This window comes from Puma concolor, chromosome B1 (genome assembly GCF_028749965.1).
Source record: "Puma concolor isolate L17-30 chromosome B1, mPumCon1.1.hap2, whole genome shotgun sequence".
NCBI classification, from domain to species: Eukaryota; Metazoa; Chordata; class Mammalia; order Carnivora; family Felidae; genus Puma; species Puma concolor.
In genome coordinates this window covers 16,225,242-16,247,203 of record NC_141670.1, presented here as the reverse complement: position 1 = coordinate 16,247,203, position 21,962 = coordinate 16,225,242, and the positions used below count along the sequence as shown (strand labels likewise).

Here is a 21,962-nt window from a genome sequence, read left to right as displayed (position 1 = left end):
GAAGGGGCACCTGGGTGGCTCAGTCGGTTAAGCGTCTGACTTTGGCTCAGGTCATGATCTTGCAGTTTCTGAGTTTGAGCCCCGCATCAGGCTCTGTGCTAACAGCTCAGAACCTGAAGCCTGCTTCAGATTCTGTTCTTCTCCTCTCTCTGCCCCTCCCATGCTCAGACTCTCTGTCTCTCAATAATAAACGTTTGGGGAGCCTGGGTGGCTCAGTCGGTTAAGTATCCGACTTCAGCTCAGGTCAGATCCTGAGGTTTCTGAGTTCAGGACCCGCATTGGGCTCTGTGCTGACAGCTCAGAGCCTGGAGCCTGTTTCGGATTCTGTGTCTCCCTCTCTCTCTGCCCCTCCCCTGGTCACGCTGTGTCTGTCTCTGAAAAATGAATAAACCTTAAAAATAATAATAACAATAATAATAAATAAATGTTAAAAAAAAAAAAGAAAAAAAATTCTTGTACCAAAGTGTAATTAACTAAACCTCTTAACCAAAGGCTTTGGATAATATTGTTCTTTTGAAATAAATCATTGTTCAGAAAGTAGCCTGAGGATAATGTGATTTTGGGTTTTTTGGTTTCATTCTGTTTTGGTTTTTGTCAACTAGGCCTCAGCCCTGGTCTTTTCTGTTCCATAAATATTCTGAAACAAATTGGCCCATTGTAGATAAATATGCCATGTTTAAGGACAGAGAAACTTTACAGTCTTAAAAAATTAAAGAGACACCCATGTTCACAGCAGCATATTCACTACAGCAAAAAGCGGAAGCAACCCAGATGTCCACTGATGAATAGATAAAGAAAATGTGGTTACAGGAGGTGCCCGGCTGGTTCTCGGGACAGCAGGTGACTCCTGATCATGGGGTCATAAGTTCACATTGGGTGGACAGTTTACTGAAAAAGATGAAATCTTAAAAAAAAACTATCTGGTTATAGACATAAAACGGAGTATTCGTCAACGTTAAAACAGGAAATTCTGACACATGCTACAACACGGACTGACCTTGAGAACATTATGTAAATATAGTAAATATGTAAAATAAAAATTTACTTAAAAAGAAGTAAATATGCTAAACACAAAAGGACAGATACTTTTGATTTCACTTATATGTGGTACCTAAAGTCAAATTCATGGACAAAGAAAGTAGAGTGCTGATTACCACGATCTGAGGGAATGGGGGAGTGGAAATTATTGAATAGGTATAGAGTTTCAGTCTTGCAAGATGAAAAGAGTTCGAAAAACTTTACACAGAAATGAAAATGTACTTAACACTACTGACCTATACACTTTAAAATGGTTAAGTTGATAAATTTTACATTATGAATTTTACCACAATTAAAAGAAAAAAAGAGAGTTCCAATTCCAGTCGTGGAAGAATAGCTTATATCAGACTAACCTTCCTATAGAAAACAACTGTGAATTCTAGAGAAAAAATATTAAAGAACTATTTAAAGGCACCAGAAAGCAAAGTCAGAGAAACTGAAGGGAAAATCTACCAATAGAAGGGACTAGCGCTGGTATAAGTCATGTTTATGTAACTTTCCCCTGAAGCACTCAACAGTCCTAGAGACACAAAGCAGTTCAAACTTATTTTTTTTTAATGTTTATTTATTTTTGAGAGAGAAAGAGAGACAGCATGTGAGCAAGGGAGGGGCAGAGACAGAAGACACAGAATCCAAAGCAGGCTCCAGGCTCCAAGCTGTCACCACAGAGCCCAACACAGGGCTCGAACTCACAAACTGCGAGATCATGACCTGAACTAAAGTCGGACACTTAACTGATTGAGCCACCCAGTTGCCCCAAGGCAGTTCAAACTTAGACTGAACATCTGTTTTTTACTTTAATCTAAGATATCAGAAACAGAGTAAGGAACTGCCAAAGCAGCTGAAAATAAATGCAGGAAGCACAAACAAGGATGGAGCCACAAATTCTGGATCACAAACTCTCAAACCCATTGCTGATTATGTCCTACACATGTATGGAAGTACGACTGCAAAGAGACCAGTTCAAAGCAACAGCTGGATGGCTGAAGTAGCTGAGCACATACTTGAACTGTTGTCCACCGCAGAGCTGGAATCCTGCCCTGCTAGAGATGTGACCATGGACTTTCCACTGAAACTGTGTAGGGAACATGAATTAGAAGGGTTAAGCCTATGTCCCAGGACTGAGAAATTCACCATAGACTAAGGATAAAACCCAAAGAAACCTGCCCTAAAAATATGTGTAAAACCAAGTATCCCCAAGGTGAACAGTTAAAAAATTAAGCTGCATACTAGAACAAAAACTGACACTCTTCAAGGGACAATAACAGAAACTAGAATGTCTAGAAAGCAGCATCCACACTGTTCAAGACAGAATCAAAAAGAAGACCTGAGAAGAAACATACAAACAAAAGTAACACACACTTAAGAGCAAAAATCAATCAATAGAAACCAACTCCAAGATGGCCTAGATTTTGGACTTCACACAAGGATACTTTAAAGCAGCTATATAAATATGCTCAAGGAATTACAGATAAAGATGGTCATAATAAGTGACAGATGGGGAAATCTCAGTAGAGAACCAAAAACTACACAAAAGAACCAAATAGAAATTCTAGACATGAGAAGTACAATATTTAAATAAAACAATTCACTGAATACCCTTAACGACAGACTAAAAATGTAAGAAAAACAGTCAATGAACTTGAAGACAGATGAACAAAAATTATCCTACCTAGAGAACAGAAAGAAAAAAGGATTGGTAAATTAGATGTCATCAAAATTAAAAACTTCTCCTCAAAGGCAACATTTAAAAAATAAAAGGCAGGGGCGCCTGGGTGGCGCAGTCGGTTAAGTGCCCGACTTCAGCCAGGTCACGATCTCGCGGTCCGTGAGTTCGAGCCCCGCGTCAGGCTCTGGGCTGATGGCTCAGAGCCTGGAGCCTGTTTCCGATTCTGTGTCTCCCTCTCTCTCTGCCCCTCCCCTGTTCATGCTCTGTCTCTCTCTGTCCCAAAAATAAATAAACGTTGAAAAAAAAAATTTTTTTTTTAAATAAAAGGCAATTTACAAACTGGGAGAAAGTATTCACTATATCTATATTTAACAAGAAATGTGAAACCAGAATAGATCTTTAAAAATCCTCCTAACATGGGGCGCCTGGGTGGCGCAGTCGGTTAAGCGTCCGACTTCAGCCATGTCACGATCTCGCGGTCCGTGAGTTCGAGCCCCGCGTGGGGCTCTGGGCTGATGGCTCAGAGCCTGGAGCCTGTTTCCGATTCTGTGTTTCCCTCTCTCTCTGCCCCTCCCCCGTTCATGCTCTGTCTCTCTCTGTCCCAAAAAAAATAAATAAAAAACGTTGAAAAAAAAAAAATTAAAAAAAATAAATAAATAAAAATCCTCCTAACAAATAAATTATTGTAAGTTAAATAAATTTATTTAAAAAAAGACATGAACAGACATATCACAAGTAAAGATATGGAAATGGCCAAAAATCACATGAAAGGATGCTCAACATCATTAGTCGCCACAGACATGCAACGTAAGGTCACAATAAGATTCTGTTTTACATTAATCAGAATAGTTAAAATGACAACAGTAAACGTTGGTGACAATGTAAAAAACAACCAGAACAGTCATATATAATGAGAGTTGAAATAAAGACATAACCACTTTAGAATATTATTTGGCAATTTCCCACAAAGTTAAACACACAACTACCCTTGGCCCAGCAATTCTACTCCTAGGAATTTGTCCAAGGCAAATGAAAAACATATGTCCACAAAAATACTTGATTTTAACAACTTTATTCAATATGTTTCAAAAAATTAGAAACAACCCAAATGTCCAAAAAGAGAAAGGATAAATATATTGTGACACAGTCATATTAGTGTAATGGAATACTACACTCAGTAATAACAAAGAATGAACTGATATAAAAAAAAAAAGGATAAATCTTAAAAATATGCTAAGAGGGGCGCCTGGGTGGCGCAGTCGGTTAAGCGTCCGACTTCAGCCAGGTCGCGATCTCGCGGTCCATGAGTTCGAGCCCCGCGTCGGGCTCTGGGTTGATGGCTCAGAGCCTGGAGCCTGTTTCCGATTCTGTGTCTCCCTCTCTCTCTGCCCCTCGCCCGTTCATGCACTGTCTCTCTGTGTCCCAAAAATAAATAAACGTTGAAAAAAAAAAAATTAAAAAAAAAAAAATATGCTAAGAAATGGGGAGCCTGGGTGGCTCAGTTGGTTAAGCATCCAACTTCGGCTCAGGTTATGATTTCACAGTTCATGAGTTTGAGCCCCATGTCAGGCTCTCTGCTGACAGCTCAGAGTCTGGAGCCTGCTTCAGATTCTGTGTCTCCCTCTCTCTCTGCCCCTCTCCCATTTACACTCTGTTTCTCTTTCTCTCCAAAATTAATAAATGTTGAGGGGAAAAAAAACATGCTAAGAAAAGAAGCCAGGCATAAGAGACTACATCCTGTATGATTCCATACAAACTTCTTGAAGTTTAAGAATAGGCAAAACTAATCTACCATGATAGAAATTAGAACAGGGAAGTAGGTTTCATTAGAGAGGGACAAGAGGTAAACTTTCTATAATGATAGAAATGTTTAGGGCTCCTAGGGGGTTCAGGTGGTTTAGCATCCAACTCCTGATTTCGGCTCAGGTCATGATCTCACATTTCGTGAGCCCGAGCCCCATGTCAGTCCTCTGCACTGGCAGCATGAAGCCTACTTGGGAATCTCTGTCTCCCTGTCTCTGCCCCTCCTTTGCTCGCATGAACACTCTCATGCTCTCTCAAAAATAAATAAACATTAAAAAAATTTTTTTTTAGTTTGCAAATGGTGCTGGTTACATGGTTATTCGAATTTATGAAAATTACTGTATTATATGTACACTTAAGATTTGTGCATTTCAAAGTATGTAAATTTTACTTCAATAAAAGTAATTAAGAATTATTTTTAAACCATGATATTGAGATTATGAATATTAAAAATTATTGAATTTTAAATTTGGCTTTTATTAAAGTCATCATACTTTACTAATAGAAATATTTTACTTCTGCACAGCAAAGGAAACAATCGGCAAAACTAAAAGCCAACCAATGGAATGGGAGAAGATATTTGCAAACGACATATCAGATAAAGGGTTAGTATCCAAAATCTATAAAGAACTTACCAAACTCAACACCCAGAAAACAAATAATCCAGTGAAGAAATGGGCAAAAGACATGAATAGATACTTCTCCAAAGAATACATCTAGATGGCCAACCGACACACGAAAAAATGCTCCACATCACTCATCATCAGGGAAATACAAATCAAAACCACAATGAGATGCCACCCCACACCTGTCAGAATGGCTAACATTAACAACTCAGGCAACAACAGATGTTGGCAAGGATGCAGAGAAAGAAGATCTCTTTTGCACTGCTGGTGGGTGCAGCCACTCTGGAAAACAATATGGAGGTTCATCAAAAAATTAAAAACAGAACTACCCTACGACCCAGCAATTGCACTACTAGGTATTTATCCAAGGGATACAGGTATGCTGTTTTGAAGGGGCACATGCACCCCAGTGTTTATATTAGCACTATCAACAATAGCCAAAGTATGGAAAGAGCCCAAATGTCCATCGATGGATGAACGGATAAAGAAGATGTGGTATATGTGTGTATATATATATATATATATATATATATATACACACACACGCACGCACGCACACACACACACACACACGCACACACACAATGGAATATTACTCGGCAATCAAAAAGAATGAAATCTTGCCATTTGCAACTACGTGGATGGAACTAGAGGCTATTATGCTAAGCAAAATTAGTCAGTCGGAGAAAGATAAATATCATGTGACTTCCATATGAGGACTGTAAGACACAGAACAGATGAACACAAGGGAAGGGAAGCAAAATAATATAAAAACAGGGAGGGGGACAAAACATAAGAGACTCTTCAATATGGAGAACAAACAGAGGGTTACTGAAGGGGTTGTGGGAGTGGGGATGGGCTAAATGGGTAAGGGGCATTAAGGAATCTACCCCTGAAATCATTGTTGCACTATCTGCTAACTTGGATGTAAATTAAAAAACAAAAACAAAAAGAAAGAGAAAGAGAAAGAGAAAGAGAAAGAGAAAGAGAAAGAGAAAGAGAAAGAGAAAGAGAAAGAGAAAGAGAAAGAGAAAGAGAAAGAGAAAGAGAAAGAGAAAGAGAAAGAGAAAGAGAAAGAGAAAGAGAAAAAGAAAAAGAAAAAGAAAAAGAAAAAGAAAAAGAAAAAGAAAAAGAAAAAGAAAAAGAAAAAGAAAAAGAAAAAGAAGTATTTTAAAAGTTTAGTCTCCAAAGTTCTAAAATTCTATGAATACACACAATTTCAGACTGTCTCTGTACTTACATAGCACTTATCTTCAAATTTTAATACAATGATTTCTGTGAACTATGAAAGTAAACATACTTGCTTAAGTATGTATCACCTACTCGGTTTTCTCAACTTCATATCTAACACCATGTATTCGCTTGAAAAACTCAAGACTTTTTCTGTACTTACAAGTGAAACTGAGTTTTTAGAAATCTGATTTTAAAATTATTTGAACTTTAATTTGATCAAAATATATCTTCTCAATTTCAATATTTCTAATTACACTTACTTATTTCCACATCTACATGTAACAATGAACAATATTGTGCCCTCAGCAACCAGCCTTCAACCCTCTTCGATACCACTTTTACAGGCATGTCCTTCATTCTTTCCAAAGGCCGACCGCTACCCCTTAATTTGTTTCACTGGTTTGTCAATGAATGAGCCTGAGCACACTCATCCCCAGCACACCTTCTCTAGGTTATATTGAAAGAAAATGTATTTCCTGATACCCGTTTTAGATAGCAGAGGACAGACCCTTGTTTCACATGGTGGAACTAGCTCCACGTGGCCAGTGAGCTTCATGACCTGGAAATCCTACTTAATAAATATTTAAATCCCATCCATTCAACTGAAATATGGATATATGATTCAGTCATCATAAAAACCCATGAAGAAAAATTCCTAAGGCTACACACAGACAAGAAGGATACATTTGTTAGAGATTACAATTTTCTCTTTCAAACATAATGAATTGCTTTACGTGACAATTATATACTCTCATTTAATCCTTACCTTCTTTTAGAGCTTTGTCCATATTGTGAGAAATCACTACCCTTCTAGACTGAACTGACTCATGTGAGTTTCCATATACAGGACTCTGAAATGTAAGAAAAAAGGAAGAAAAAAAAGATACAGATTACTGAATGAATAAATCATATATAAAAATAAAACCAAAGTATAAAATACCACTTAGACAAGATATTTCGATATTAATAGATTAAGAAGTTCTTCTGGAAAAAGTAAATAAATGCTTGAGGTTAAGATATTTTTAAAAAGGAAGGAAGGATTTTCCCTACCAGATATCAAAACAACATGATGCCAGAGGAGGAATAAACAAATCAACAGATCAGCAGATGTACAAAAACAAATGCATCTACATATGAGAAGAACATAAGAAAATTTGAAATCAGTGAGGAAAACAGACTATTCAGTATACGTGCTGCCAAAGCGAGCACGAAAACAGACTATTCAATAAATGGCGCTGGGATAACTGGATATTCACGTGTGATAAAAGGTTAGAGTCTTACCTCATACTTTAAACATAAATAATTCCAAATTGATAAACAACAAAGTATTTTGTTAAACTAAAAATGTATTCAAAGGGAATAAGGGAGAAGCTGTTTATAATCTTGGGATGGAGAAGGCCTCCCTAAAATAAGACACAAAATTCAAAAGTTTTAAACAAGAAAAGGAACTGACAAATACAACTACATAAACTAGACAACTCCTGTGTGACCAAAGACACTATAAAATATAAATGATAAGAGAAGGAGACAATATCTGCAACATATATCACAAAGGACTATTATTTAATATATACAGAGCTCCTAAGAAAAATAAAAGGATGTCAAGCAATTAAAAAGGCAATCATAAAAGATAAACAAATACCAATAAATATATGAAAAGAAATAAATACGCAACCTCCTTTTAGTTAGAGAAACACAAGTTAGAGCAATGAGATCTCAAACTGCCAAAGCAGGGGAAAAGGTACCTACTCTCAAATATTGGCAAAGATACCTAGAAATACTCATTTTCATACATCATTGGGGGAAATGTCTACTTCTATGAGCTACAATTTCACTTAGCCAATTCTACTCCTAGGAATCCAACCAACGGATGTTTTTGGAAATGTGCAAAAAAGTATGCAAAGAACTTCCTTGCTCTGTTGACTTTATGGGCAAAAAATTAGAAAAAACCCATGGGGCACGTGGGTGGCTCCATCAGTTTGGTGTCCGACTTCGGCTCAGGTCATGATCTCATGGGTTTCTGGGTTTAAGCCCTGCGTCAGGTTCTGTGCTGACAGCTCAGAGCCTGGAGCCTGCTTCGGATTCTGTGTCTCCCTCTCTCTTTCCCCCCACCCTCTTGCTCTCTGTCTCTCAAAAATGAATGTTAAAAAAAAAAAATTTTTTTTAATAAAAAGAAAAAACCCAAGTGTCTATCAATAGTCAGAGCTAAATTATGGTACACCCATATTTGAGAATGTAATGCAGCCATTAAAAACAATGAACTGGCTTGAACAATACAGAGAAGATTAACCTGGCCCCTTTTCAAGGATGATATGCAAATTTGCGAAGCATTCCATTTAAAAAAAAAAAAAAAAGAATGAATTAGGGAAATATATACCTTCACGGAAAGTTTTCCGTGATGGGAAATGTTTGGGAATATGTACACCAAACTATTAAAAATAGTTTCTTCTAGGCAGGGGCAGAAGTTTTTACTCCACTCCATTACTTCTTACTCCACATATGTCTGTGTAACAGTATGCTTTAGAATTTTTAATTGTACAAAGATACTATTTGGCACACAAAAAAAGGGGGTGGGATAATATAAAGAATTAAAATCCTACTATCTGGCTAGTAAGACTATTTACAGAATAAATTGTTTTAACTGGTCACATACCAAAGTGATTGAAAACATGTTATTATGTGATTGGGCCCACTTATTGGTTTTGGAGGATAAATAGAAACTGAGGAATATTAACAAGATGTAGGATACTCCCCTGTGCATGGGAAATATTACACGTGCTTGACTGGCATTACCACATCACTACTGAGATCCAAATGGCTAATATGACTACCACACTCAACCAACAAACAAGCATGAGGAAACAACTTTGTTCTCCAGGCAGGGCCACCCCACTACAACTGCATTCAACCCCACGGCCCTGGGCCACCCAACCCGGAGTGGAGAACGTCTAGTCCTTAGCTTAGTTCCATACTATCCACGGGTAGAGTGCCAAAGTGTCATCCATTTTCTTTGTTATTAAAAACAAAAAGCCATAGTTTTAAGATTCCTTAGTTGAAATACTTTTAAAAGCCTTTTAAGATGAAAGTGTTGCACTCATGAAAGAAAAGAATCCCTTTATGCTACAAATTAGCGTAACATTCCACACTCCCCCAAGGAGTTACCAAAAAAAAAACAAAAACCTTACTCATTACCTATAGACAAAGTCATTAGTAAATAAAGTACACTCTCAACCACTTAAAACTATTTTTTAGTCTCTCAGCTTGCTATAAAATTTAATGTAAGTATATTTTGTTGTAACTTTTAAATTTAGTTTGTGAGAAAAATTGAGTAAACGAGGAGTTTTAAAATTCTAGCAATTTTTTTTAAGTTTGAGAAAGTGCACGTGCACCCACACGAGGGTGGGGGGAGTCGGAAGGGTGGGGAAGGGGCAAAGAGAGAATCTGAAGCAGGCTCTGCACCGCCAGCACAGAGCCTGAAGCGGGGCTCAAACCCACGAACTGTGAGATCATGACCTGAGCCAAAACCAAGAGTCGCAATGCTTAACCGACTGAGCCACCCAGGCGCCCCAAATTCTAGGCATTCCTAAAATACCAGACAGATATTTTTAAACTTACCCATTTTTTAGACAGTTGTTTTGAACTAACACTTTTAGAGTGCTATTCTAATGAGTAATTTTAATCATAATTTCTCAAGTTTTTGGGTTCCCAAATCTAGATATGGTAGTTTTAGTACATAATACTAGTTGGATGAGAAATTACAACCAAACAACACTTATTTGAGATGGTCCCAATTTGGGATTCTTAAAATAGAAACTGCCTATCAGGGCTGGGAGAGAAGCAGTTGTGAATGTGACGGACAGACAGCACATGGATACGTAAGCATATTCTGTGCTTATTGTGTCTTTCTTCACAAATTCCTCCAAAACTTAATGTTTTCATTCTTACCTTTACTGTTTTCTGTTTTCCTAGTTGTGGCTCTACTACTTCTTGCCATCTGTCTACAAACTTCTTTTCTCTCTCTGCTTCATACTTAGATGTAATACATATATAAACATGTCTGTCACTACTGACTGTATCTAAGTCCTTTACGCTCTTTAATCTAAAGAGCTTATGAGAGTAATGTTCTCTATGTTGGCTCTTTAAGTAAAAGCTCTATTATTTTTTCTGTGTGTTTTTCCAGTCTGGGGTTGTGGATTTCCCCACACGCTATCCCCCAGGGTCACTGGCCCTCACCGGAAAGAAAAAAGTTCATCATCCCTATCCCATCCCTAACAGCCTGATGGAGAATCACTAAGTAATAGGAACAGGAAGATTATTTAAAAAAAAAAAAAAAAAAAAAATCATGTGCTCAAAATAACTAGGAAACCATGCGTGAAAATTCCTTTTTTAAGGATTTAGTATTTACAGAGCCAGAATCTCATGTCTAAATGACTACACAGAGTATAAGTTAGTCACTACCACACATAGTCTATTGCTTTTAGATCACAAAGATGGAATTTACTAATCTTTACCCCAGGGTGGAGAAAGAAAAGGAAGGAAAAGAAAGGAGGGAAAGGGAAGAAGGGAGAGGAAGGGGAGAAAGCTAGCTAGCTGCAACAAATGCAAAATTTGAATAAATTCCTGTGGCTCAGGGCAGTTGAGCCAAAATTGTCTTCATTTTCCTTCTATTTATAGGGTTGAAAAAAGAAACTCCACATGGCAGAGACTTCCCCCAAAGACTCGTCCTTTAAGGCAAATGCTAACTTGCCCTATCCGCACTGGCACAGGCCTCATTTCTCAAGGAAAGCCCACCTCTTCCCGACAATCTCTTTCCTAAAATGCCAGTATTAGGAAAGAGGAAATAAAAATGTCTGTACTTCTCCCACTGTAACAAAGAATAAGTGATAGAAATTTTCAGGAAGATTTCAAATCCAGAAATTAGGACTTTGAATGTCGTCCGACTACTCGGCTCTCACTAAAGTTTTTAGTATCCGTATCACACTGTTAACTCATAAAAGCTTTTGGCTAACTAGTACCACTGTCATGTAAAAAATACACCTCATTTTTTATTTAATTAAAACAAGTGAATTCTGTCTTCATTTTAAGATTTAAAGCTAGCTGAAAACTAACTTGAAATCATTTTTAATCACTTGGTGAGTTCTCTGGAGAGAAAATGACGTCTCGACACAGAACTGCTAATTTTAAAAATGCTTTCCAAAGACAGAGCAAAACCAGAAAGCTTTTCTCTAATATATGTAACTAAATCCTCCAGCATCAAGGAGCAGACACCATATCAATAAACCCTTTGCTGAATATGTATCAGCTTTCTATTCACTCCTGAAATATCAGGTTTTAGTCTACAGCCAAAATATACTCAAATTGTCTTTGTGTCAGAGCTAAAGACACCCTCTTCTGAGGAACCAACATCCAGAGAAAACCCATGCAGAGAAACCTGGGTACTCTGACATCATTAGCAACTAAACAGCCAGGAACCACCTGGAATTCAGCCAAGACATGTACCTCATTGTCCATTGTTTATAAGCAGGACGTTGCTTACTGTGCTGCTTCCTGTGGGAGCACAGATGGGGCCAGGACAGCCAGCCCATGACTTGGAACTGCTTTCGTGCCCATTACCTGGGCTCCTTAAATAAACAAATGTCACCCTCCTTCAGTATATGCTTATACGGTGAAAACAAAAATTTTTTTAATGTATTTTGATCTGTTTTCAGAAGAAAAACAGTTGCACAGAGTTGAAAGACTGATGGGTGTAATTTCTTATAAGGTACTGAAACCGTGATTTATCTTAGGAAAACAAACACAAAGCCCTGATCATCACCATTAACCACATGGAGCCGTCACATGGCAGAGTCTTTCCAAGTATTCTCAGCATCTGACAAGTACTGGGATCCCGTGACTAATATTCTCATTCTCAAACTATGTTATTCTCAAAACCTTAGCTCCTTTCAAGCCAATCATATTCTGCCTCAGCCTCAGAAAATAATTACTCCAAAACCAAAGAAATCCAAGAATCACACAGAACCTTCCTCCGAAGATAAGGGACTAAGAAACTTGAAAGGCTATCTCAGGAAGATAGGAAAGGACTGAAATAATTGAAAATTCGTCTCATTTGACTAAGACACTGACAGAAGATTGTGACACGAGTAATAAACGTCATGGCCCAACACGGAAGCTGAGGAGCCACGTTACAGAGCTATGAGGGCAGTGCAGAGTAGAAAGAACACGGGCTCTCAAGTCCAACAGTGCTTTTTACTAATGGCAGATCCTTGACCCAGCCAATTCCCTCTCTAGCTTAAGACGGCTTATAATACCTCAAAGGATTAAATAACTAACATCAGGGGTCCCAAAATGAAAAAACACAGCAGGAGCCTGGTAAGGAATATAAGTGAGTTAAGGGGGTGGCCATAGCTGTACCTGCTAGATGCTCCAACTCTCTTCTGCAAAAAACGGAAATCAAAAATTTCAGATGTTGTCTACAAGTAATTCAATTTCATTCCCAACACTGTGGGCTTATGCTGTTTGGGCCAAACCACGTGCCACATTCAAACCACAGCCCTCTACTGTGTCACTGCTGGTGCACAGAACGCGTTTATTAGCAGAGTGCCTGGCACCTACTAGCAAATAGAGCCATGATCACTGATAAAACTCAAAATGTTACCAACTTTCAACACATTTGAGGCTAATCGGTGGGCTAGTTGGATGGCTGGCTGGTTGGTTTTCTGAAAGGAAAGAAATGGTGGAAACAAATGCAAGAAAGAAGGGCTGAAAAGTTAAGTAACCAGAAAACAAGAGCCGAGATAATAAAACATATTGTTCTTGAAATATTTTTGCCTTTGAAGCTACACTTTAGAGGGAGTAAAGTGTACATTTCCTGGAGATGTTCTACAGTGTATGTGCCTTTACACTCTATTGCTGGTGAAGTATTTGTTCAAACAAAACCCGGTTTGATCAGAAGCCAGTTTCCTGGATTGTGCTTTACAATGTTTAATCACGAACTAAAAAAAGGTCTTGTTCTCTTTATTGATAAAAGAAAATTGTCAAACACATTGTCACATACTGAGAGGTTATCATCTGGGGAGATTGTACTGATAGAAAGTAGTGGTATTTGTGTCTATTGTCCCCTCTTAACCAAGTACAATTTGGGGGCACCTGGGTGACTCAGTCAGTTAAGCGTCCAACTCTTGGTTTTGGCTCAGGTCATGATCTCACGATTTGTTGAGTTTGAGCTCAGCACGGAGCCTGCCTGGGATTCTCCTCTTTATCTCTCTCACTGCCCCTCCTCTGCTCTGTCTCTCAAAATAAACTTAAAAAAAAAAAAAAAAAAAAAAAATCAAGTATAATATCTACTTCAGATATAAAAGGCTTCTTTGAAATTCAAACCTATAAATGTCCTCTTATTATTGTTTTTCTAGATTCCAAACATGCTTTATTTCTTTTTAAAATGCTATTTACAGCAATATAAAGAGTAGAGACACGTTCAACATTATAGATATAAAAGAATTAAACTGACCCATAACACCATTAATCCAGAAATGATTATTGACATTCTGGTGCATTTCCTCTCAGACGGTGACTCCAACACTTACTATGTAACTTTGGGAACCTATTTTTCTGAACCTCAATTTCTTCATCTCTAAAATAAATATAACAATAGTACCCAAAAATAAATAAATAAAAGATAACAATAGTACCTACCTCTTCAGGTTGATAAGAGCATTAAATGAGTTACTACACATTAAGCACTTACAACAGTGCCTGGTAACACAATAATTCAGATTATTGGTACTTTTATCATTTTCCTACTTTTTAAAAGAAATTAAGATAACAGTATTCACACAGCTCTGCAACTGGCTTTTCTTTTTAATTTTTTAAAAATTTTTAAAATGTTTTTATTATTTTTAATTTTGGACAGACAGCACACAAGCAGGCGAGGAGCAAAGAGGGAGACACAGCATTCAAAGCAGGCTCCAGGCTCTGAGCTGTCAGCACAGAGCCCAATGCAGGGCTTGAACCCACAAAGCCTAAGATCATGACCGGAGGCGAACTAGGGGCGCTTAACCAACTGAGCCACCCAGGCACCCCTGCAGCTGGCTTTTCATAATTAGTATTATGAGCATCTTTTATGAAATAAGATTTGGAATATATTGTTTTGAATGACTTCTACCACAATGTAACTATTCTTCTATTACTACGCATTTACTTTGTCTCCACCATTTTCTTCCTAGTTTTTTAAAACTTTTTATTGTTTATTTTTGAGAAAGAGAGAGACAACACGTGAGTGGGGGAGGGACAGAGAGAGAGGGAGACACAGAATCTGAAGCAGGCTCCAGGCTCTGAGCTGTCAGCACAGAGCCCGACGTGGGGCTCGAACCCACAGACCATGAGATCATGACCTGAGCCAAAGTCAGATGCTTAACCGACTGAGCCACCCAGGTGACCCTCTTTCTCTTTTAAATGAAAAAATATTTTCATTTCTATGCTATTGATCTAAGTGTAGGACCACCAGAAACAATCTAAAAAACTACTAAGTGTCTATTAAATATATAGTTGGATTTGGAGTCTGACTTCATTCAAAGGACTGTGTACCTCAAGAATTTTGTGCTTCATGGAGTCTTACGAGCTAAGAAGAAACTGAAGGAATTGAATGGGGTATGGTAGGAGGGTGTAGGAGATGCTGTGAAGCACAAAATATGCAAAGCTGAACTGGAAAAATCCCTTTCCAGCCTCTTCAGCCAACCCTGAACTATGGGCCTGGAAAACCCGATGCTGCAGGGTACTTCCAGACAGGGAAATGAGTAATGGACACAGAGGCAGGAGCAAGCCAGGGCCTTCTCTAGCCTGAGGAATATGTGGGCAGTGAAGCCAACTTGGCCTCCAGAAATATAAATCCCTATCGTGATTCTACCTAAAATGAACTTGGCAAGAGATGAATGGTAGATTAGATCATCAGTAGCTCCCGTAGCTTATTACACCGTTTATCAAAGTATGGTTGTGTTCAGGCTAAAGGCCAACCCTGCCTGTATGCATCAAATATAGGAATCAAGGTTCTGTTTATATTTCTATAATGAAAGATATTCTTCAGCTGGGATAGATCTGAGAATAGATCCCATGAAAGAGTATGAAATCAGACCCTTTCTCTGAACAAATATGAAATTCAAATGTGCTTTATGCTGGAGCACAATCCCCCTATTATTACTACGGGAAAAGCATATGACATTACATTATAATGGCAAAAACACTACATTAAGACCCAGAAAATGTAGGCTGTAGTTGGTTCTTTGCCATTTTCTTGCTGAGTTATAGTAAACATATTCACCTCTTTGAGATTCAATTCAATTTAAATAATTTTTGCTCTATTTATATTAAAGGATGATTCTGCATCTCAAGAAGGATAATGCAGTAAAAGTGCTTTAAAATTACAAAGCACTTTACAAATATAGGTTCTTATTACAGTTCCAAGAGTCATAGTCTAAATTTTTTTACAATAATTTCCTTCGCAAAAAATGATTGTAGTTCTATTACATGCGATTAGTATTATGACTTTCATGGTTTCAGGTCTTACTGTCACAAGCAGATTTCTTGGTTAATAAACTACTTTCCAGGAGAAAAATGAATAGTTCTTTACTAATTGATCAACAGAGATAGATTTTGAGGTAGGTTAATGTATTTAGGATTGTTTTTCCACTCAGTTGGAAGAATTAGACTAACAGGAAGGGAGATGTGTTTCACTTCTAACGTCAAGGACTCAAATCTGAAGATCCTTACAAAACACACTTCACTTGATTTTAAGAGAAATTTAAGTATATCTCAAATCAGACACAGGTTTGGAAACTGAAGTAATAACATGCACTTGAAAGCACACAGGCAGACAGCAGTTTGCATAAACTGGTAAGTGCAGAACAGATACCAGGGCTAGAAGGAGGAGAATGAGGAAAAGCAAATTGTCTCAGGAAGGGTAATTGAAAACTGACTTTAGCTTTGTGCATTCCTGAAAAGGTTCATGTAATAAAAATTCTATAACCATTTTGTTGCTGACTTCCATTGTAATTTTTAGTTCACGAGGGAAATCACAGGCTTCCATGATAGGAATCACATTTCCATCCATTCATTCAATCATCTAACATTTACTGAGGACTCTGTGTGTCTGCCACTTAGTTGGGTACCACAGAGACAAAGGGAAATAAATTATATTCTCTGTGCTCAAGGGCCTTAATCTATTTTTGACGGAAGCTTATCTTCAAGTAAAAGAGGTGGCAAAAGGTTTAGAAAAAGAACTCTTAGAGATAATAAGAGCAAAAACATTTATTGAGTCCTTAATGTTGTACTGGGCTGTATGCTAAGTACATTGTCATTTAATCCTCAGTGACCCCATGAGATAGTTAGTGTTATCCCTGTTTTATGGATCAGGAAACAGTTTTAAAGAGATTAAGTTAGGCTAGCTATACCACTGAGGAAAGTTGTGCTTTGGAATTCTAATATTCTTCCTTATTCTGGTATCTTCTCTACATTATGATCTTCAGCCCAGGTCATGGAAGAAAAGTTACTCAGTATACAATCAACCCATGAGATCATTTCATAAGAATTTAAGTTAATACATATTTGAGGTATATTACAAGAATTATTCTCATTTCATCAGAGTTCTCACTGAAACCACTCAACCCAAATGATAAGGGAGCAAGAGTGGTTACCTCTGCTTCAAGGCTTTCATGTAACTCAACAAATAGAGAGGAGTCACATAGAATTCTTTTTTTCACAGAGTCCTTTAGTAACAAAACCAATCACTTTTTTTTTTAATATTCCATTGCTGTTCTGAAATACCATAATACTATTATTAATTTGTTGGCTAGCTTTTAAATAAAAACTGGTGATTAGATATTTAGTACCTACCAAGTTAGAAAAATATTATATTGGTAATCTAATTCAGTAGTATCTCTATTTCCATAGTTCCCTTAAAGCAAAAAGCTGAGCTCCATGTACAGTGGCCCAGGCAACACACAGATATACAAGATACTGAAATGTGGGAGATAAATTATTGCCATAAAAACACGGTTGGATAAAATCAAAATGAATTCAATGGAAACTATTCAAAGAAGTTGACTTTACGTCCCTTCTAACTAATGGGTAAAAAGTTACCTGTCCCAGCATAGATATAGATCATAAAAATTATTCCTACCGTTTCCATCAAAAATTCATGTTAAAATTCAAAGAACAAAACTTCTGGGGCACCTGGGTGGGCAGAGAGAGAGGGAGACACAGAATCCAAAGCAGGCTCCAGGCTCTGAGCTATCAGCCCCCACTGCGGGGCTCGAACTCACAAACTGTGAGATCTTGACCTGAGCCAAAGTCAGAAGCTTAACCAGCTGAGCCCCCCCAGGCTCCCCAAAAGGTAGTTTTAAATGTAGTGCTTGAATCAAAAAGTATTTGTAGTCCTAGAACGGCCTACACTGAGTACAGGCACTGAATGAAACTCCTCTAAAGAAAAACAACCACGTTATTATCTAACTGCTATTGCCTTTAATCGGTAAAAACCACCTGAGTACAGTTCCAAGCAAATGCCATAAGGGACACTGGAATTGCCAGAGCTGACCTTGGGCCAGTCAAGAGACAGCACCCCCACTCTACACACCCTTAGTCTCTCCCACTGCCTGATTTCATAATGTACAATGCAAGCTTTCTTCTCAGACATCATTTTATCAGAGAGCTTCTGGACGCAACTCCTTCAGTCACAAAAGAAATAAGAAGATGAACAACGTGGAACATCAGGGCACATCACATCCACAACACGGTCCCTTGGCTCCTCAGCTCCAGGACCCTCCTCTCTTCTCCCCCTTTCTCGTGGCCACCCCAAGGTCTTTCTTAGTAGACTTACAATCTCTTCTACCCGTCCCCTTCCTCTAAGCTCCCTCCTGGCCTCAGGTCCTTCCTTGGTTTAGCTGACACCTGAGCAGCTCCCATCAGGATTCCTGTACCCTGGTCTGTCCCACGGCCTGGCTCTTTCTCGGCTCCACTGCAGGAGCCGAGTGCTCCTCCTGCAAACGTATCACAACCATGCCAATGGGTGTCACCACATTCTCCTGGCCTCCAACCCACAAACTGCACTTAACTCTAAAACAATCCGCCCAGGGCCCCCCCCCTGCCCCCGCCCCGGGTGGCTCTGTTACTTAAGTGTCATGTCATGCTTTCAGCTTGGTCAGGATCTCATAGAGCCCGAGTCGGGCTCTGTGCTGGCAGTGCAGAGCCCGCTTAGGATTCTCTCTCCCCCTCTCTCTCTGCCCCTCCCCAACTCGTGCTTTGTGTGTCTGTGTGTATGTGTGGGGGGGGGTCTATTTCTCAAAATATATAAACAAACTTTTAAAAAAATTTAATAAAAAAAATAAAATTGCAACTCCTGTGCTCATATCTTAAAAAACTAAACTAAACTAAATAAATAAAACAATCTGCCCACTTATCCTTGCTAGGCTTCCTCCCAGCTGTGTGGCCATAGAGCATAAAGACTGAGAGGCTGGTTCCAGCGTCAGAAAAAGCCTGGATCCCTGGTTCATAACCTGACACCTTTAGCAAGTCACTTAACCTCTTTAAAACTGTTTCCCGGTCCACAAAATGGGGCTAAGGGTAACTATCTCATGGGGTCCCTGTGAGGACTAAATGAGAATATACTTACTATAGTACAATAGTAAGGGCTCAATAAATGACTTTGTTGGTATTTTCTCCAATAGTTATTTTTCCCCCAAACTTTTTGCCACCTATCTTCAAATTACCCTCTGCACGGGTCATTCTCTTAACCGTCAGCAATTAACTTTACTTCCTACTTACCGAGAAAGTAGGGGCCAGCTTGAAACATCTGAATTCCCTGCCAACCTCCTAAGAGGTTCTCTCTATACCCTCCCCTTTGTACGTCTTTCCCACTAGTCACAAGCCCAAACCCTCCACCCATGCTCTGGTCCTGTGTGCCTAGACACCACCCTATCAATCATTCTCTAGCTGAGACTTTCAGGCCCTTCCGGTCTCCTTTTCAAGATTCCCCTTTAACTCGGAAATGTGTTTACATCTCTCCCCTCAACAAAAAGCCCCCCCCACCCCCAACACACACACAATCCTATCAATGCTCCCTTGTCTTCTTTACTCCTCAGTCAAGCTTCTAGAGAGCACCGTCCACATACTGTCTCTCCTTCCTCACCTCCTCCTTGCTCTTCACCCACAAGGATATCATTTCTGCCCCCACATCCATCTTTGCCTCCCCAACCACCACTGTCACAAGTCTCCAAAGACCCTCCCAGTTGTCAGACCCAGTGGACACTTCTCGGTCCTCCTTCTGGACCTCTCTGCTACACCTGACGCTACTTGCCACTTATTCCCTGCTTCTCTCTTGCCTCTTCTCTCCTACGCACGGTCTCGGCATTGTTTGCCCTCACACCACAGCGGACGGCTCCTCCTCGGCCTGCCCTTGGCTCCCTGGTTTCAACCATTACAGGCTGTCCTGGGCAGTCTCATCAACCCTGTAGTTTTGACTACCGTGTTGTATCCGGACCGCCAACAAATCTACTCCCTTCATCCTGCCTCCCCCTCAGATTGCAGACCTGCACACCTAACTGCAGGCTGAACATATCCACGGGCCTCTCAAAATCTACACGGCAAAAACCCACTACCCACCACTGTTCAAAACCTGCACTAATGGTTCCTGAAATCATTCATCCTCCCATGCCAGACCCTGGAATTAACCCAGACTTTTCCCTCTCCTCGCCACAATAAACATTTACCGGGCAGAACCAAAAAGCAGATAAAGCTGACTTTTTGGCAAAGGACGGAAGGACAGTTGAAATGGGCCTTTAACAAGCAGAAGTGAAAGGGCAGAAACGGGGGCTGTGGCCTTCTCAGAGGCATGTGGTTACTCGCAAATACACCACACGAGGGTAAATTCAGGAACAGAAGGTATATATTTTTGTTGATATTTATTTATTTATTTAGAGAGAGAGAGAGACAGAATGAGGGGGAGAGGGGGAGAGAGAGGGGAGAAAGGATCCAAAGCAGGCTCTGCACGGTCAGCACAGAGCCTGACAAGGGGCTCGATCTCACAAACCATAAGATTATGACCTGAGCCAAAATCAAGCTTAACTGACTGAGCCACCCAGGTGCCCCAGAAGGTAGATTTAAGAATGAGCAGAAGTGTGGAAGACAGGCTAAAAAGACAGGTTAGCCCTACTCATGAAAACTAGTAAGTACTCATTGTTTTGACTCTAATTTCTTTCCTTTCTAAAGGTTGACCCAGGTCAATCACAGAAACCCTGTCCCCTTGCCGAAACCTAGCCAGTAAGATGTGAGGAGAAGACTGCCAGAGGCATTTGTAGTAACCTTTTCCTTGTTCCCAAAAGGGACTTTCTTCCTCTGGATATCACCTGGTGTGGCTGTGGTACCTGAGGCTGCTACCATCATCTGGCCACTAGTCTAAGAGTTAATCCACCTCAGGAGAGGGCAGAAGAAATACAAGCAATGGTGATGGAGGCTTGACATTCCCCACAAGGGGCCTGTCCTACCTCTAGACCTTTAGATTGTGTATTATTTCTCAATAGATGTCTTTATTGCTTAATAAAAAAAGGGGGGGGGGATAGGGATTGGTCACATGTAGAAAATACAGGGGGTCTAAGTTTTTTTCATGTTTATTTATTTTCAAAGAGAGAAAGAGACCGTGTAGGGAAGGGGGGCAGGAAGGGGAGGGGCAGAGAGAGGGAGAGAGAGAATCCCAAGCAAGCTCCATGCTCTGAGGGCAGAGCCCACCATGGGGCTCAATCTCACCAACTGTGAGATGATGACCTGAGCCGAAATCGAGAGTGGGCGCTTAACCCACTGAGCCACTAGGCCCTCCAAAAACACAGGGTTAAAAACAGTTTAACAGATACCTTTATTATAGGATTTCTCAACGTTAAAATAGAAAGTTTCAAGAACTTAGTTTTTCAAATTTATGTGATGAAACAAGCCTCTCATCCTGCCTCTAGTTTTTGAAGTGTACCTAAAAGTATCTCCAAGAATTAAGCATTTATGGATCATAGTTTAGAAAACTAGTTTTTACCAGAGCAGATGAGAAGAGTGTGTGACTGACTTATGATACAGCACAATGATGACAGTAATACAGGGACAGAAATGTGCTACGGGAATCCAGAGGGATCACTGCCCTTCTCGGAGGTTCTCACTCAGAATGGCAGATGGGTTTCACATTATGTGCCAATTCTAGTAAATATTTACTAATTGCCTGGAATACTATATTGAAAAGGATTCTGAGGCCTCATCCAGATTCAGCAGGAAAACAAAAACAGCCTTACTCAATTAGAAATGATCATCATGAGCATAGAAGGGGTAGTTGGGACATGATTCTAGTTCATCCTGAGACTTCTAAAGTGACATCAATTCCTAAACAAATCCTAGAACCATCCCAAAGAATTTCAAATTTTTTTAAACCTCAATCGGGTGAGATTGATCTTTAATAATTAAAAGGGTAATAAAGTGGTTAAGTGTATGGACTCCAGGGTAAGAGAGACCTGGGTTTAATTCTTAGTTCCTCCACTTGCTATGTGGACTGGATACAGTATTCAGCTGCTCTAAAT

General features: G+C 39.3%; 1 protein-coding gene and 1 non-coding gene across 3 annotated transcripts in view; one reads left to right on the top strand and one right to left on the bottom strand.

Moving 5' to 3' along the window:
* SNX25 (sorting nexin 25) overlaps positions 1–21,962 on the bottom strand; it is a 133,660-nt gene that overhangs the window by 97,868 nt on the left and 13,830 nt on the right. For both annotated transcript variants that reach the window (XM_086703242.1, XM_025933074.2), the window contains exon 2: positions 7,136–7,220. In XM_086703242.1, coding sequence (XP_086559368.1) covers positions 7,136–7,220 — 85 coding nt within the window. The remainder of the gene's footprint in view (positions 1–7,135; positions 7,221–21,962) is intronic.
* LOC112870079 (U6 spliceosomal RNA) lies at positions 8,605–8,711 on the top strand. Its single transcript, XR_015250685.1, has one exon. It is a non-coding gene; the product is annotated as a U6 spliceosomal RNA (small nuclear RNA).